The 19,384-nt window shown below is 34.1% G+C and overlaps 1 protein-coding gene across 1 annotated transcript; it reads right to left on the minus strand.

Annotated features, from left to right (window-relative positions):
- Window positions 1-1,151: 1,151 nt before the first annotated feature.
- Window positions 1,152-16,071, minus strand: LOC128982578 (MFS-type transporter SLC18B1-like; the record flags this gene model as incomplete). The annotated part of the gene is made up of 13 exons (XM_054401536.1): window positions 1,152-1,723; window positions 3,739-3,930; window positions 5,016-5,109; window positions 6,105-6,179; window positions 6,760-6,855; window positions 9,624-9,817; window positions 10,348-10,487; window positions 10,983-11,073; window positions 12,173-12,241; window positions 12,570-12,717; window positions 13,628-13,701; window positions 14,448-14,543; window positions 15,667-16,071. Coding segments are annotated over 12 exons (1,665 nt in total), but the record flags the coding sequence as incomplete, so codon positions are not given.
- Between the last annotated feature and the right edge of the window lie 3,313 nt (window positions 16,072-19,384).

The following is a 19,384-nucleotide window of genomic DNA, read 5'->3' on the forward strand; positions in this document are numbered from 1 at the left end:
GTCCGAGAGCAGTAGTGAAGAGAATTGAGAAGTTATGTTTCAATAAAAGCAAAGTTTCTTAGTAGGAGGTTTTAGAGGATCGGCATAGCCGTGTGAATCAAATATCAGTATTTTTGCACCAATGGCAATAGCTTAGTATAAAAATTAAGTAGATTTAGGATACTTAAATGTAGATATCTGTGAGGATTATTTTCACTGTGTTTTATAGTTGTTTATTATTGTAAAAAAGTTGTTGGATTCTCTAGATTTAGCTTCTTAAGAATCTAACTGAGATTTGAAACAACTGTTGGATTCCATTAAATGGCAACTCTTAAATAGCGAAAAAGCACAAATGAATAAATATTATCCTACATAAATAACTATAACATAACTGAAACCTGGAATGGTAAATTTTACTTTTTAATAAAAGAGTGTTAACATTGACCTTTTAAAAGTTTTAATGAGGTTACAATTTTTACAATTTTTTAATGAGGTTCAATTGCATAATATTATACACAATTGTAACTGTTAACTGTATATTCCTAAAATTTTGATTTTAATTAATAAACATTTCAGTCATTCAAGTTTTTTGTAAGAACATATTTCCTATTCTTATTTATTAAGTTGAAAGTTATTTATTCAGTGAGAAGGGATGTTTACAAAGTTATTATTGATTGTGTTCAATATGTTATTTGAACAAAAAATATCATCACAATTTTTGTATTTAATATCTTGCAAGATGTTATGTTTGTCCTGGTATTTTTATAAAATAAATATAGTGTTTGTTAATATTTTATAAATTTGTATGCAAACCCTTGATTATATATCGGCTTTCTCTATTTCATTATTATTCAAATCTTCCTTCTTTTAAACAATTTTTGCTATTTACATAGCATGTTTCATCATAGTCACATTCAATTTGCCCTGGTAGTTTAATGAGTCTATATGTTTTTATTAATTTAATTTTTTTCCAAATTCCTTCTAAACATTTCACAAAACGTAGATGTCAAACGGGAAACTGTGATAAATTATATACCGTACTGTTGCCATAAGTTTTCCGGTGATAAAAATGACAAAAAATCTTATGTAATGTATTGTATTTTTTAACTTTTCTCAAGATTAAAGTCAAGAAATATCCCAGGATAAAAAAATATCAAACACCTTTAACAGGACTTAACATTTATTTATTGATTCTATGTTTACAGTGAACACTTATTGGAATCTTATTAAATAATTTTCATTAGCAATAACATCTATAGTTAAATTAACACTTAATACATCTTACTTTGACTCATAGAAGCTTTAATTTGATTTGGGTGTGAGTACCGCAAACAGATTTGTGAATAATTTTTATTTTAAAATTGAACTCTTATTTAGGTAAGAGGGATCGTAAAGTTTAAAAACTAAAACTATGCATTTTCAAAGATTTTGATTAGCACTTTCCAAATTATGACAATTCTATGGTTGAAGTTGAAAGCTAAGTACTAACCTACCTTTTGGAGTAACAATGAAGAAATAAAACTATTAAACTTAACAAATCAATTAACACTTAAGTTTTACACTAAAATAAGTATTCAGAACATGACTATCACATTCGGTAATGCTACAGAATACTGTACTGCCTCAGATCATTTCTACCTTAGGAGGAATTGTTAACTTATGATACTTGACTGTGAAATAGAAGTAGTATCCTATGTACAGCTATTTACAAGCAGTTGTGCAGTCTTCGTAGTAGGATCAAAACCTGAAACAAAAAAACTTTTTATTTAGTTTGAACAAAATTTTGCAGTAAGAAAAAAAAGTTTAAAACATATTTTAGAGTAAAGTTGGGTTGATTACCTGCATTTTACTGACACTAAAAAAGTGTGGTTGTTCTCCAAGTTTCTTATAGTTTAATAATTTTGATTGAAGCATTTTATGACCAAGTAAAATATTAATTCTGGTGTCAATGACATTAGTTTGAAAACAATAAATAAGTTTAATGAAAAGAAGGTTATTACGAGGGTCGTCTCAAAAGTAAGTTACACATTTGTTTGAAATCACAGCGTCGAGTGCTAGAAAGCTGGGAGTCGCGGGGAATTTTCGTCTGGATGTAGTGGCAACACTGTAAACGTCGCGGCCGCCTACGGCACTCACCCCTCCAGTATCGCTTTGGCAATCATGGAGACACCACTTGTTCCCACCGCCGATTGTGAAATCCGTGCAGTAATTAGATTTTTGACTGCAAAGAATAAAAATGCATGTGAAATTCATCGAGAATTGTGCAGTGTTTATGGTGAAAATGTGATGTCTAGGCCAATGGTTTCCCGCTGGCGTCAATCGTTTATTGATGGACGAAAATCGTTACACGATGAACAACGAAGTGGCCGCCCGTCCACTTCCCGCGCTTTGACTGTTGTTGAAGATGTCCGCAAGGTCATTGACACCGACCGGTGCTTGACATTGGATGAAATCATTACACAGCTTCCTCCAAATGTTGAAATTAGTCGTGCGTCGCTTCACAGAATCATTTCGGACGATCTCAGTTTGTCAAAAGGCTGTGCAAGATGGGTGCCACGCCTTCTTTCAGAAAGGCATAAGGAGCAAAGGGTTGATGCTGAACACAAACACAAGACCTTCTGGAATCCTTCCGATGGGATGTTTTCGGCCATCCACCTTACTCTCCTGACTTGGCGCCGAGTGAATTTCATCTCTTCCCGGAGTTGAAGCGGCATTTAGGCGGGAAGCGCTTTGAAAACGAAGACGAACTGAAACGGGAGGTGGAACAATGGCTAACCAAAATGGCGGCAGAGTGGTATGATGCTGGACTAAAAAAAACTGTTGCCACGTTATCAAAAATGCCTTTAAAAAGATGGCGATTGCGTAGAAAAATAGTCTATGTATGTATCTTTTAAAATATACCCTTTTCAAATCAAATTTGGCTTTTTTTATTTATTTTGGAAATAGGTGTAACTTACTTTTGAGACGACCCTCGTAGAAAGCCTATATCTTCATAACATTCTATTTTATGGTTCTGAATTCTCTGCAGCGGTCAACAAGGATGTCTTTCGCATACGTGCGTCACTTGGTTTGTGGATATGATGATTAGTGACGTCATATGATAGTTGGCAAAACTATATTTTTACTTTGCTGCATCACTGGCCCGCAGTCTGCAAGCTGTTAACCAAGTGACACCCGGTCTATGTGTAATAATAAAATGTATACCTCGAACTGTGCCAATGACTTGAGAGTCAGAAATATGTGGCGATAGGTAGCGTTTAGCGAACGTTTTAAATGCATGATAATTTAAGTGTATGTGTAGCCAAATGATTACAGTGCTCGCCTTTAAATCTAAACGTCGACGGCTCGATTCCAAGTGCAGTATGAACTTTTCCACACCTAGAAAGCCTTTCATCCGGCTATCAATAAATTGTATCAATTAATGATTCTATCTTCCAAAAGCTCAGCATTAGTAGATAGTTATAAGACCAGTATTTTAACCAATACCTCACAAAAAAAACTTTAAAAATGTTAGTGTGGCTATACACACAAAAAAACAGAATAATCCTGTATCTTTCTTCAGGACTTGTACTGTTGAAAGCACACTAGAAGTCAGTTATTGAATGCATAAAATTGAGTAAGTAGGCCTAACCTTTGTAACTGCAAATTCCTGAATCTTTCGGTTACTATTAGTTGCTTAGTACATAATTGTTGGTTATACATTTCGATGCTACATATCTTACAATTGTTTGTCGTTACTTTAAGTGACAATTTACATACCACTCTTGGTTATACAGAGAAGGCCATGCTGTTCTGTGAGACTGGAGCCAATGTCAGGACACACTGGTCAGTACAGGCTCCGTAGTACATGGTTGGGTTCTCCAGTAGTGGCTTCTTCTGGGTACTCTTTTCACTCTCCACTTCTGCTGGACAGAAATGTCTGCAGGAGAAGTATATCAGGCTGATGACCATCTGGAACAAATTACATTTGATAGAGGTAAAATTATTTGCAATCACATATGGATTTTTTATCATATAATTTGATTTGATCTGTTTTTTCATGTTTTTTTTATTTGGGTCATTTACAGCAGCGAGTTGAGTGTAATAAGAGTTAAAAAGAAGTAAAACTTTGATATTCATTTTGAAACACCCGATATAAGGATAATTTCAATAATCCATCATCTTGTAACCCAATCGTGCTCCAGATTACAGGTACAGTAGACTCTCGATCATCCGGACTAATGTGGCGGACGTCCGGTCCGGAATACGAAAAATCCGGACTATCGAGAGTCGAGCAAATACACAGTAGTACTGTACATATAGCCGTATTTCAATTTAGTTCCAGGTCCACAGTAATGATAGCCGGGCATATGCAATTCCACCGGTAACAATCTTTTCGGCCGAATTTTGTTCCAGGTCCACAGTAATGATTGCCCGGGCAATTCCACCGGTAATCATCTTTTCGGCCGAATTTTGTTCCAGGTCCACAGTAATGATAGCCCGGGTATATGCACTTCCACCGGTAATACTGTATTTGTTTCGGCCGAATTTTGTTCCAGGTCCACAGTAATGATAGCCCGGGTATATGCACTTCCACCGGTAATACTGTATTTGTTTCGGCCGAATTTTGTTCCAGGTCCACAGTAATGATAGCCCGGGCATATGCACTTCCACCGGTAATAATTTTTACCGCCGTGTTATCCGATTTTTTTCATTATTCGAGGTAGTCTCGGTCCCGTTTTGCTCTGATAATCGGACTTCTACTGTACTGTGCCGCTAAAAAAAATCACGATTGCCGATCTGGACTATCGGGAGTCCGGACAAGGCCGATCCGGATGAGCGAGAGTTTACTGTAGCAAAAGATTTATCACTTTAGTACACTACTAAAGTGACGATTGTATGGAATGGTCTTAAAAGGAGACAAAAAGAAATTGACGGATAAATAGGTGAAAAATTTAGTTGAACACATGGTAAAAATTTTAAAATACATAGAACATCAAATTTTTAAATGGCAAGGGACACTAACAGAGTTTTAAACTTGATAGTGGAACTCTTACCATGATGAAAGTTGAATAAGCCATCCCAGTTGTTAAAATGGGAAACCCATAGTTCTGTAGAGCAAAGCCTCCAACTGTTGGTCCAATCATTTCGCTGAAAACATATTTTATTTAATGAAAATTCTCTGAAATACAATCTAAGAAAAAAGTGAGCGTATTTGAAGTCTAAGTTAACACTTGTTATGAGTCATAAATGGTTTAGTGAAAGAGTTGCCTGATTTGGTTCCTAGGTTCATCAGTCTACCCACTTTTTTCACACAGTTAATCTACACACATTAATTTAACAAAGGCATGTATAACTGTTCTTGCAATAATCATAGTGCATGAAGTGTTCAAGGCTTTATAAAGGTGTTCAAAAACACTCAAGCTTATTTGTTTTTCTAATTGACAGATTTTACAAATAGTAGGGTGAGTCATGGTTCAGGTGAATTACAAGTTTTCAAACATTATTTTGTGTTGTGTCATTACTTCGCTGCTTTCGTGTAGCAGTATCTACAGCTGTTTTGTATATCACTTGCTGACTATATTCACTACACTAGTCATTCATATGTTTTCACCACACTATGATGTTTTTAGCTGTTTTACATACATACGTTAATATGTGGCTGAAAGTTACGTTTTGCTGGCCATGCCAGCTGCAATCGTCATTTGGGGACCGAGCAGGTTTTTACATCCCTAGGGCAGCAAAATCAGCTGCCCGCTTACTTTCTTAAAACATGAATGCATATTAAATACACAATCAGTATCCATAGCATTGCAAATTGCAATAGAATTGTTTTATTATCACCGATGCCTAGCAACTATTCATTATTATTTTTTCTGATTCCTCAAATTATTTCTTCACATAAACTTAAAGTTGTAGTTGTGTTGACTATCAGTGTGCATTACTATAATGGTGAATAGTGGTGATAGGGTATAGTGGTGAAAAATAGCGTTTGTACCACGGACCGAAATGGTTTTGCAGCTCTAGATCTTTTAAGTTCTCGACTTTGTCTCGAACTTAAAAACTATCTCGACCCGGCAAAACCTCATTTTCAGCCCTAGGTACAAAATATGCTATTAAATACTGTAACTTAGTTTTTTGCTTACCCCAAAGAATACATACAAGACCAAGTTCCGGCAACCAAGCTGTAAGTAGTCACGTGTCTCTTCAGACCTCTCTCCCTAGAAAAACATCATTTTGACATTTAATCTTTCCTTGGTAAACTTTCATCGTAAGTAAATTGCTTACCTTTTATACCTTTGCCTACCTTTTTATTTGTTTTTAGCCAAATTATCTAACAAAGATTGCACAAATGTATAGTTGGATGAAAGATCAATTTGATCCCTAACCAAATCACAGTGTATACATTACACATTACAAAATAAGTATGATTCATACATTTATGTACAGTACAAATATTTTAAACACAATTCATACCAGCTGTTATACTACAACTTGTAGCTTAACACCCTTTGATAGTGGCAGATCCATAGAGAGGCTAAAAGAAGCTATAGCTCCCCCCTCGGATGTCCACACACTAGATAAAATTGTATTTTATAGCATAGATTAACTGTGAACTCCCACCAGACCCCTTAGCCACCGTCTGGTATCGATCCTTGTTCAGCCACTGCCCTTTGGATAATGTAATTTTGACAAGTCAAACGCTGTTTTTTACATTATAAATTCTAATAGTTCTAGTCATTGTAATGTTTATGTATTTTTTAAATAAACCAACTAGTGGTTCAATTATAAGGTACTTACACTGCAAAGTTGAGAATCGCTTGATAGGTCGGCATCAGAGTCAGAGCCACTGATATCCCCAACACACACAGCGCTACCAGGTCCACCCAGAGGGCGCTGTGACAAACGTTAACATTTAAAATCAATCTAAATGTCTTACGGTACGTCCAGAGTGCACGCCGATTCAGATTTTCCAGGGGAGGAATGGCACTTGCATTTGAATGGAAGTGACCGTAATGGCTGCTGGTTTGCAAGCCCGCGCAGCCACCTGCTTACCGGAATGAAATCTTCATTCTGGTTTCAGATTCCGATTCAGATTTTGCTCGTACGCATACTATTTGATTTAATAAATTTTGATTTTATAGTAAAATATTAAATTTTTTCATTCTTACTTTTAGGGTTACCACTAAACGCCCTTCAGGAAAATTCTTTTTTAGGTTACAAAAGTTTCTTATAATACGATGTCCAATTTTAATAATAAGTTTTGGTGGTTTCGGGCTTCATTCAAAGCAATATAGAAAGAAGCTCTATGATTCCTATGGGAAAAGATATATATAATATCATAACAATTTTTCACTGGCTGTATCTTCACAACAGTTTCAGTTAATTCCTCATCCGACAATTCCAAAACAATGACTGACTTGCTTCTTTGCTAACCGAGTCAGTACCGGCGGCGTATTTCCTGCTTCCACTGTGACCACCAACAAAATATCTGACTCAGATTAACCACGTGCCGAAAATCTAAATCTGAATCAGCGTGCACTCTAGACGTACCCTTAGTTTGTTATAGAAAGTTTAAAAACTTTTTCCATCCCGTCTATAAGATTTAAGATTTGTTTATCAAATTTGTGTGATTTCATTTTCAACTCTGAAAACAAGTTTTGGCCATCAAGGGAGTATGAGTAGACGTCTGCTCCTCCATTTTTACAGATCTAACTCTATGCCTTCTTGTAGGTTTTTACCTTCTACCATAGACTAACCAACACAAGTAGACTTCTCATCCCAATGTAAAATTTAAAGCTCGTTTTTTGTGTCTAGTTCATGTATGGTGACACTGGGCAATACAGTGACACTGGTAGTGTCAACAAAATTTTGATTCTATTATTTGAGGGTTAATTTCTTGATTTGTGCTTTACAGTTAGGTTACATAACTAGGGTACGAGTTATTGTTAATGATTAGATCGTTTTATTTGGTTAAACTAGGTTTTAAATGACTGAAATAAACAAGAAACAAATTGTAAACAAAACACAACCTCTACAGTGCACTGGACAGAACTGACAATAAAATCGTGTTCAGCTGTTCCATAAGGATGACAAATCTACTAAGGGATCCCTTTACTAAGAAATCTACTGCTTCTACTTCTTAATTTGAATTTCTAACAGTAAGAATGAATTAATTGCAGCTGATGGACTCCTAAAGTTTCGAATTCCTCAACACAAACATGCAATTTTTAAAATTTATTAGTTTTTATCAACTTCTGATTTCACATGTCTGCAAGTCTAGACTGTTGTTATTTACATAACAGCAGCGTAAGTGATATTGTTATCAATGTGCACGTTAGACTTTATTCTAGTGATGATTGTTATGATTTTTTACAACATAACATTTCATATTATAAATGCTAAATCTGCAACAGTAAATTTTACAAGCAATTTTATATGAAAGGAAATATTTTGGAATAGAATGTTATGTTATGTTGGAATATTTTGAATTTTAATAGTAAAAATTCATTCCAAGGTAACATTTATGGAAATGAAGTAACAACTCTCTATTAAAAAGTAATTGTTCTGTCGACAGGATTAAATTAGTGTTCATAAACAAAGGAGAAATTGTACTTTTCTTCTGACAAATCGTCGTTTCCAAAGACCTTTTTTTTTCAAGGATGTTTTGTCTCAATTTTCATCACAATACAGCAGCAGCATCAAGCTTAAATAAAAATTATGTGATTTTCAGCTTAAACACATTATAATCATGCATTTGGAACTGTGTTGAATCAATAATTAAAACCATTACAAATATTTCTAATCATTTGCCTTCTCAATCTGCTCAAATCCCTGAACTTTGACTTATTTTGTGTTTATCATTCTCAGATTATGTAAAATTCATGAGTCATGTTATATAATTGTGGTGTTAGAGGCATTTAAAAACTAGGTGAATTATTTGGACTTATACATATTTTTCAAAACTGTAAGGAATATTTAAACTTAATGAATTTACTATTACTGTTGGTCTTAAACAAATTAAAACACCCCGGGCCCCAGCAAACCTGCACACTTTCATTGCCCAAATTTCAATTTGTCTGATTAGATTTTTAATCAAATATTTCCATAAACAAGTCATATTGATTCCAAGTGTTTTTTTGTATTCAAATTTTTAATGGTGATTTGATTATCCAATGAAAACCCATCAAACGACAATGAAAGATCATATTTTCACAAAAACTATTCAAACGATTTTGATTAAAATTTAGTATGGTCCTTAACTCTGAACAAAACAGTTCAACCCCCAACGCTATAAAAATTAGGGTTCAAAGTTATTGCAACTTTTGTCATTTCCCCCGTAGAATATCAGTTACACGCAAAGCTTAATTATCACTAGGGTTGTTGATAAGCTAATGGAAGAAAGTATGTGTCAGTTTGTGATACTGTTTATTTTCTCTACAGTATCAAAGGCAGTAAAGTACTCTTTTTCTTCTTGTCGTAGGACAGTATAGGCTCTAGCCAAGTATTGTTTATCATAGTTCTTCAGACTAGGCCTAGGGGCTGCAGCATTATTATTTTGTAGATAAAATCTGTTGGTGATCGGCAGAATTTGAACACAGGACCTCAGGGACTGAAGTCACTCGCTCTTACACTAGACCAGCATGACTATAACTGGAACTTACTTAGGCTTGGAGGTAAGGTGGGGCGAAGGACCAAGCACTAGCAGGCTACCAGTAGAAATAGCCAGGCCTACCACCATCATGGACCAATGATTGTTGAGCTTGTCAGCCAACCAACCCCAGAACAAACTGAACACTGCGTAGACTGAGGAGAACAACAGAAACACAAACCCGACCTGCCGACTGGTCAACGAGAACTGCAACAACATAAGCAACACGAACAACAATCATAACAAGAACCACAACAAGACAGATGATTCTGTGTTGTAACATCAGTTGAAAAAGTTGTAAAAGTTGTCCGTCTTAAAATAGTTATTGATGGTAAACAAACCACTATATAGCTTAGTCTGCTGAAATCAAGACTTATCTTTTCACCATGTCAGTGCAGGGGTTCATTTTCAACTGAGCAAACTAAAGGAGCACAGCACATAATCAATCAGTGCTAATTTAATACTTTTCTGCGACATTTTTTTTGTCTGGATGACACATTGAAAGCAAATAATATGTTTTACGATTGGAACATGCATACAGAGGCGGCATATGACAGCTACATGGCAAAATCCATTAGAAACTATGTTTCTATGAGTTCTCTACAAATATTAGCTCTTTCCCTCATCATGAGTGAAAGTTCATAAAAACAACCCAACTCCCTAAAAACGCATTTTAATAATTTTTACATATTCTTGTTTGAAAGAAGTTGATTTATTCTACTTGTTTTGATACTTACCGTCTCTAAATGAGGTTCCAGCACCGGGTCCAAGAATGACCAAACATTAGAGCTGATTACAATGATTATAGAAACAACAAACACAGCTGGGATCTTAACAAGCTTCCAAAAAGATCCTGAAGGGTTGTTTTTTGTTTCAGCTGAAAAAAGTAAAAACAAAAATATCAGTACAATATTTTTTTGGATCAGCGCTAAAGTAGGAGGATAAACAATTTGGGAACCAAGGTATGCATTTTTATACATTAGATATAATAATATATAAATTAATAACCAAGCTTTTTGTCTTTCCTCAATGTTTGTCTACAAAAGTATTGGCTAAGCTATGTTTGTTATGAGTAAGAGAAAATTACATTCCCCTTTCATTACTGGTAATAATATTAATATCCCTCCCTTCCGAATTCAATCCCCAAAAGTGTTTCCTCTGTGTACACCTCTGTGTCTTCAAAAATTATCTTCTCCCCCCACCCCCCTCCTGGGAACTCCAATTAAAGTAAGAGGGCGACGGAATGTCCCCTTGGTAGAAATCCTACATTCACCTTCCTACAGCAGATATGCATACATAGGAGTTTGTACCTCCAAAGATATTAAAACAACAATAAAATAATGTAAAATTTCAATTTTTAAGGGTGGTTTACCAGAAGCTGGAGGAAGAACCCATATATCCAGTGGCACAACAATGAACATAATCCCTCCAAGAATGAAAAATGGCAGACCAAACCCTCCAATCTGGAATGTAGACAAAATATAATTAACAGCTTTACAGAAATATTGAAGGATTAAATTAGGCACAGAAGTAAGGTACAGAGGAAGTATTCAAGGACACTTTTAAAAGTGATGGTGTCTAGGGCAAAGTCCAACTCCGCCCCTTTCCCTCATAAACTACAACGCTCATGGTGGAGGAAGACCTTTTGCCCTGTGCATTATGAATTTCTTTACAGTTCAGGCTCTTCCTTGCATGTCACAGGTACCTTTTGGGCCCAATATATATCACTACTTTTGATTTTTAACACTAAAACAATGATAAACGTAATAAAACACATCAGTCATCGGTCCGAGGGTAACCTACTAGCTGTTTACAAAACGCACGTTAGCTGTCTGCTACAATTACGATCGGCTCGGAGAACATAAAGCGCTTAGAGACAGACCTCTGGAGAAAGCGTAGAATATAACGAAAAGAACGATACCTAACTTGATCCAGTTCAATCCGATTCAGTCAGTCATAGAGCCTTCGCCGTAAACGATGTTCGTGCGTCGAAAAATCAACGCGTGACACTACACAAAGTGTGTCGCGCGTCGATTTTTCGACGAGTGACGCTCGGAGGGTTAAAAAGCTTGTGACTTTTTCCAGGGTGGTAACCTACAGACCACTACGGAAGTGATTGAAAGATGCAAACAATTATTCATCATTAAAAAAATTCCTATTTGCTACATTTATTGATACTTAAGCAAAATCATCAGTGAGTTATAAAAACGCATCAGTGATTAAACCAACTTGACCTGAAACTTGGATAACATGTTATCTACAGGTCAAAATCCTACTGAGCAATCAAGAAATAACAAACATCAGCTCAAACATGTGGTTTTACTGTGTAATAAATTGTTTATTTTAAAAATAAATTTAGAAGTATGGATGATTTTGTTATAAATATTTTGTTTAATACAAATTGAAATTGAAAAAACATTTTGCAAAACACTGGTACTGTACTTGCAATATAAGAGTGGATATCCAATTTTTTTTTTACTTACCACAAGTATAGCTTTATAAATTAATAACAGTTTTGTCTATTTAATATAAGTGTAGTAAGAAGAAGTATGTGGTACTTACCGAGTATAATATTCCTCCTATCGCTGGTCCTACACTCATCCCTAGACCTATTACTGTCTCCATTACACCCTGCAAAAAATTAATTGGTTAAGTAGAAACCTAATACAAAGAAGGGGAGGGATGCACCAAAATATGTATTTGTTTTTTTAAATTAATCATTTCGATATTTAATTCAACACAGATGTTAGACATATTATAAAATTTTAGAAAACCCAAACAAACTGGATGGGATTTTGCGAGGGTCGTAGAATGACATGAGATGATCAGGAGGTTATAAATCTCACATAGGTACAGATTTTCATAAAATTTTTACCTCAAGTGTGGTCTGTAGCTCTGTACACATTTAGACATATGGATACACATACACACACACTGACTTTTTTATCTTTCAACTCACCAATATCGTACTTATGTTGTCGGGGAAAGTCTCCACGATGAAGACAAAACTTGAAGTAGAGAAAGCACTTGCGCCCAATGCTTCCATTCCCCGGACTAAGAAAGCCATAACTGTGAAAAGTGTGTAATCCATTATGTGAGGAAGAAGTCTGACAAACAAACAAAAAAACTATTTTATTATTTGAAAATATAACCTTTTTTATTGTTGGAATTATAACCAAATGCAAGTTTGAATATTTTTATCATTAGTATCAAGAAATTGAATTATATCAGTTTTACCTTTATTGTTGTTGCACACATTCTAATAGGTAAGGTGTTTGTGTCCCCCTATTCATTTCCCCACCTTGAGGTGTCTTCAGGGTCTTCTTGAATTCACCTTCCTATCACCTAGACTAGACTGTATTTACAAACATTTTTACTCACACACAGTCATTATAGTATCGTGGTCAGGTCGATCGGATAACACGACCACACTAGTGACCTTGAGTATGTGTGTAAATATTTTTGTAGTTATAGTCTATAGTGTTAGTGATAAGAAAATGAATTCAAAAATATCCCTTAAGATGCCAGGTGGACGAATGCATTGGTGACACAAAATTCTTACCTAAAAGAACTCAGGCAACAGCAACAAAGGTAAATTTTTTTATTATAACCAGAACATTTTGGTGGGAAACTTATATATTACTGTAATTGGAACTAACTCTGTTCTAGTCTAAACATTATCTTGGTAATTTTAAAGGGTAAAAATCACAGTATTGATAAATAATCTTTTAATAATAGTAAATCAAAAATTTGAAAGAAAAATATAAAGATCAAATTGACATAGGCGCTTTTAAGAGGCAATAAAGCGTAGCCTAAGGGAGTTATTTCAGCCTGTGTAGAAATCTACACATCAACAGTACCTAAGAGCTTTCATTTGATACCAATTCAGTACAGTTAATAAACACAGAAAAAATATTAAAGGTCAAATAAATATAAAGATCAAAATATTGATGAGAAAAACCAATTAATTCTTTCAACACTGCACCTTAAATAGATTTACAAACAAAATCTCCTTACCCAAACAGAATATTGCTGGCTGCTGCTAGCATGAGACCCCAGATGTAAAGAGGTTTGGCACCAATCTTAGGTAACTGAAGACAATTGAATTATTTTAGGTTCATTTTCAAGTCTCGGTATTGCCTAAGAAAATGCCCAAACTAAAGAACCTAAAGAAAACCCAGGACAGAGTTGCCAATGCCATCCTCCCTAAAAATTCTAAGAATATAAAACAAAAATCACAAAACTTTATGATGGTTTTAAATCTTAAATTTTATTAATTGATACAAGACATGTTAATGAGCTGCGTTATTAACTGTCAATAAAACATAAAAACAAAATCAAAACAAAACAGAAACAATATTTAAAAGCAACATATTCTCCCAAGCTAACCTTATTGGAGGAAACTCAACTTTGAGAGAAGCTCCTGCCTAAATATTCGGAAAATGAAAACCACTTTGCAAAACTACAGATCAGGGCCAATCATCAAAATCAGCTTAGTGTATTACGGTATATAAATAGATAGATTTGCATTGGTCTATAGCCTCTTGATACCAATTAATATATTTATTGATATTACAAACATCTGATTTACTACCTACCAAAAAAATGCTGAGTTTCTTTTTATAAACAGTTGTTTTTTTTTTTGTTCTATGTAATTCTTTTAGGGAAAAATCGACCTTTGACAGCGCCTTGCGCCCCAAAGAGTAAGAACTTTTAAATTCTAAAACCTTATTGCAAAATTAAAAATTTAGACCTTTTTTGACCCCTCAAACTTTGAAGTTAGTCCACAAATAAGTGAGAAGTAACTTAGTGTTTAAAAGAAATGGCTTCAACTTACCATCTTGCCCAAAAATGGTGCGGTGAGAGAGACGATGAGAGCATAAAAGCTGAAAACTAGCCCAGAAAGTGATACATCCATTCCTTTCAGGTTTGCCTGGAAAAGATCATTTAATCAAGATTATAATATTTGTCACACAGACAGTTTCAAGTGTGTTTAATATAATATTTAAAATGAAGATAGTGATGGAACCAAAATGAATGAATAATGAAAGTAAGATACAAAGATCATAACTTGTGAACCTAAAATCAAATGTTTCCGTAGCCTGGACCAAAACACAACAATCGAGAACATCTCTGTCCAGTTTAAAACCATAAAAAAGCAGCAGATTTGTTTAGATCAAACTTGAAAACCTTCTTAATACAGTAACCTTTTTCTAGAACACCTACCACTCAGAGTCCTGCTACCAGAATGTATATTTTCATCCGCATAACCTAAATTTCTTGCCTTTAAAGGTTGTTTGACATAGTAAACTGGATAATTTCTAATCTTGAGAAACTAGAATTTATTAATGGTAAATTTACATGGAAAACTAACTTACAATTTAAAAATAGTTATTTTTTGTTCAAGGGCTTCAATTTTACTGAACCTTTTAGTCCTCAACACACAAAAGTTAAAAACCTAAAAAGTAATATAACAGTAAATAAATGATTTGTTTGTTGTACCTAGTTATCTCTTATCTTTCCAATTCACATGGAATAGGTCAGTTGATTAGTCAATGGAACTTTCCTACGATATAGAATAGTAATATTTTATTTATGTTGAGGAAACTGTACAGGATATTTCTATTTGATAAAGGTGTATTTTATTTTATTTTAATGAAGTCAAAGTGTTAGCCTACAAATGGTTTGGTAGAAAGATGTAAATAAATTAAAAATAATTAAAAATCAACCAAAGAATAGGATTGGTTAAGCAGCAAGGGTTTTATCCAAACAAAACTTAATAAAAACTGTTCTTCAGCAAAAAGATGAATTTAATAAACTCACACCCCCACACCCCTTCTTTTATAATCTCCTTAACATTTTGAATTTCCCCCTTCTGAAATTTTCTACCTTGATATCAATTTGCTGCTTGAAAACTCACTTAATCATCACCAACAATCAAATTCTATTTTTTTAAACAAACAGCTTACTGCAACACAGTGTAACATAAACTTGTGACAACCATTTACAAAAACCACTCAATCGACGAAGGTGCCATCTTACCTTTTCTATCTTACCTCTTTGGGAAAGAAAGGAGCCAGGATAGACATAGAACAGAAACTGAGAAAGTTCCCTAGAGCTAACGTCAATAACACAAGCACTTGTTGTTTTGAAAACTCGCTAAGCTTCAGGGGTTTTGGTTTGGCCGGGATGTGTTCGTCTTCTTCATCGGGTGTTTGACACACATGATTTTCCGAGGCGGGTTTTAAGACACATTTCGTCTTGACAGAGTGAGTTTTGCAGAACAGTTGTCTCTGAGGAGGTCCGGCCAAGTCGGTCGGAGATCGGATGGACCGTTCCCCAGGGCGGCAGAAATGTGTGAGACGATCGGTGGATTTGGAGTCAACGATCGCTATGACGAGGAGATCATCTCCTCCGTTGGACGTGTTATTGTTTCGGGCTCCATCTTCCACATCACTGTAAAAAAATTATATTAGAAACATTAACTTAAGGATGTTTTTAAAATTAAAATATTGTAGGTGCATTCCCCCCCCCCCCAAAAAAAAAACTTGCCTACAACAAATCAAATCAAAATACTCTTATTCCGAAAATCAAACAGTACAATAGAACAATACATTACATGGAATTATTCCCCCGGATAGACTGTCGATCTGTAATCGGGGGAAGAGTTAATTATGTTAGAACATAGCTTTTGATAGTGCTGTTTCCTAAAAAAAACTTTTTTTGAACAAACCACATTTTCTTAAATGTTATACGCCCATGTAACTAGACGTTTCAACACCTTCATTAGATGGCATTGGAAATACATTTTGTATTTTCCAAAGTAAACAGTAAAATGGATCATAGTAGAATCAGCTGTGTGTATTTTTCATACTGAAAAATATTTTCCTACTGTTTTAGGATTGGATACTGAATAGTCAAAGATTTAAGTTTCAAAATTCATTCAAGAGAACTGTGTGTGTGCCTAGGTGTTATGACCTGACCCTTGTACTGTGCTGCCCCCCCCCCTCCCACAACCAAAAGGCCATGTGTTCAGCTCCTGGCCGACACAACCAACTTTATGGTTAAACTTGCTCCAACATAAATGATTATTATATCTATCATTCACTTCTTGTCAATCACACCACTCATCCTACACTCCTTTCATACTTGGCTTGAAATATATTCCTACCCTACATTCCTACATTCGTGTGGTCGCCATTTCAAAGTAAAGTATTAAAGTATTGAAAGTAAATTGAATTATCATTCATCCTCATGTAAAATGAAAACAATTCTTGTTTTTCCATTTTTGATTCCATCTCCAGTTTAAATTCCTAAATTAACAAACAAAGGTCATTTAAAATATTAGCAAACCAGCAGACACACAGGCAGAGTTTGTCTATGTCTGCTGATTTCACAGACAAATGATAACTAGTTACAAAACTATAAAGTTATTAGTCCATGAGCCAATTGATATTTTGGTACCACCTGGGGTGGCAAGTGCTATCAATGTTTTTCTTGTATAGTTTTATGTGTAGATCAAGAATATATGTGATAGCAATGCATAAGTAGTAGCTTTATGTACGTAAACTAGGTTTTATATAACAAAATTGAATTTTTTCTCAAAAAATTTAATTTTGTCTCATACATTGGTAAGAAGACACCAGTCAAGGTGGCACGTGCTATCAACGTTTTTCTTGTGTAGTTTTATGTGTAGATCAAGAATATATGTGATAGCAATGCATAAGTAGTAGCTTTATGTACGTAAACTAGGTTTTATATAACAAAATTGAATTTTTTCTCAAAAAATTTAATTTTGTCTCATACATTGGTAAGAAGACACCAATCAAGGTGGCACGTGCTATCAACGTTTTTCTTGTGTAGTTTTATGTGTAGATCAAGAATATATGTGATAGCCAATGCATAAGTAGTAGCTTTATGTACAAAAAAGTGGGTTTTATACAACAAAATTGAATTTTTTCTCAAAATATTGTATTTTGTCTCATTTGTATGAGGGTACCAGTCAAGGTGGCACATGCTATCAATGTTTTTTTATATAGTTTTAAGTGTAGATCAAGAATATATGTGATAGCAATGCATAAGTAGTAGCTTTATGTACAAAAAGTAGGTTTTATATAACAAAATTGAATTTTTTTCAAAAAATTGAATTTTGTCTCATATTGGTAAGAAGGTACCAGTCAAGGTGGCACGTGCAAACCATGTTTTTCTTGTATAGTTTTATGTGTAGATCAAGAATATATGTGATAGCATTGCATAAGTAGTAGCTTTTATGTACAAAAAAGTAGGTTATTTTTATTATTACCATTTATTAGATACCATATACCAATTACCAGACTGCAGTTTGGAAAAACTGTATGAAAACTGATGAAATTCCAATCCCTATTGGGCATGGGTGGTTAGTGAAGGAGACAAACGAAGGAGACGAAATAGGAATTGATTGGATGGAAGGACTTCCAGCACCTCAAGCGGTCATTGAAATGATATCATGTGATTGCAAAAGAATTTGCAAAGAAGACCAATGTCCCTGCATAGCAAATGGCTTGAAGTTCACTCAGCTTTGTAAATTGGCAACTTGCACAAACCAACCTGATAACCATGAAGATAAAGTTACAGAAGAAGAATATGAGGAACTGTTTTATTAAATTACTAAAACTACTTTATTTCTAACCCAAACACCTGTAAAGGGCTTAAACTGACATATTCAATAAGGAAATAATTAAAGAATTCAATAGCTAATCTTGTGTTCTTTACCAGTTATACCCTATATAATGCCTTAACATTATAATTATATAAATATAATATACAATGATGTTTTTAAGCATGGAGCCAGAACGCACTCCAGTCCATATAGCGAATAAATAGTAAGACATACGGACAAAAGTAAATATGCTTTGTTTTAGATATTGGACAAAAGAACAACATTTACATTAAACAATTTTTCATTGGAACGTTTTGAATCAATCTTCATGCCAAAAACATGTTGTTCAAACAAAAGTTTTGATATTTTCAAATTTAAAATGATTTCTTTAAGAAAAAGCTTCTACATAGATAATGCTATAATGTAAGTTTATGATATACATACAAAACTCAATAAAAACACATACAAGAAAAACTTTGATAGCACAAGCCGCCACTTTGACTGGGACCTTTCAACAAATTTATCAGAAAATTTAAATTTTTTGAGAAAAAAATCCTTTTTAAAATATAAAAACCTATTTTTTACATAAAGGTACTACTTATGCATTGCTATCACATATATCCTTAATGTAAACATAAAACGATACAAAAAAAACATGGATTGCACGTGCCACCTTGACTGGTAACTTCTTACAAAAATATGAGACAAAATTCAATTTTTTGAAAAAAAAAATCAATTTTGTTATATAAAAACCTACTTTTTTGTACATAAAAGCTACTACTTATGCAACGCTATCACATATATTCTTGATCTACACATAAAACTATACAAGAAAAACATTGATAGCACGTGCCACCTTGACTGGTGTCTTCTTACAAACAAATGAGACAAAATTCAATTTTTGAGAAAAATTTAATTTTGTTGTATAAAAACCTACTTTTTTTACATAAAGCTACTACTTATGCAATGCTATCACATATATTCTTGATCTACACATAAAACTATACAAGAAAAACATTGATAGCATGTGCCACCTTGACTGGTGTCTTCTTACAAACAAATGAGACAAAATTCAATTTTTGAGAAAAATTTAATTTTGTTGTATAAAAACCTACTTTTTTTTACATAAAGCTACT

This window comes from Macrosteles quadrilineatus, unplaced genomic scaffold, assembly GCF_028750875.1.
Source record: "Macrosteles quadrilineatus isolate MER2022 unplaced genomic scaffold, UCM_ALF_1.0 Scaffold_655__1_contigs__length_40019, whole genome shotgun sequence".
Lineage (NCBI taxonomy): Eukaryota > Metazoa > Arthropoda > Insecta > Hemiptera > Cicadellidae > Macrosteles > Macrosteles quadrilineatus.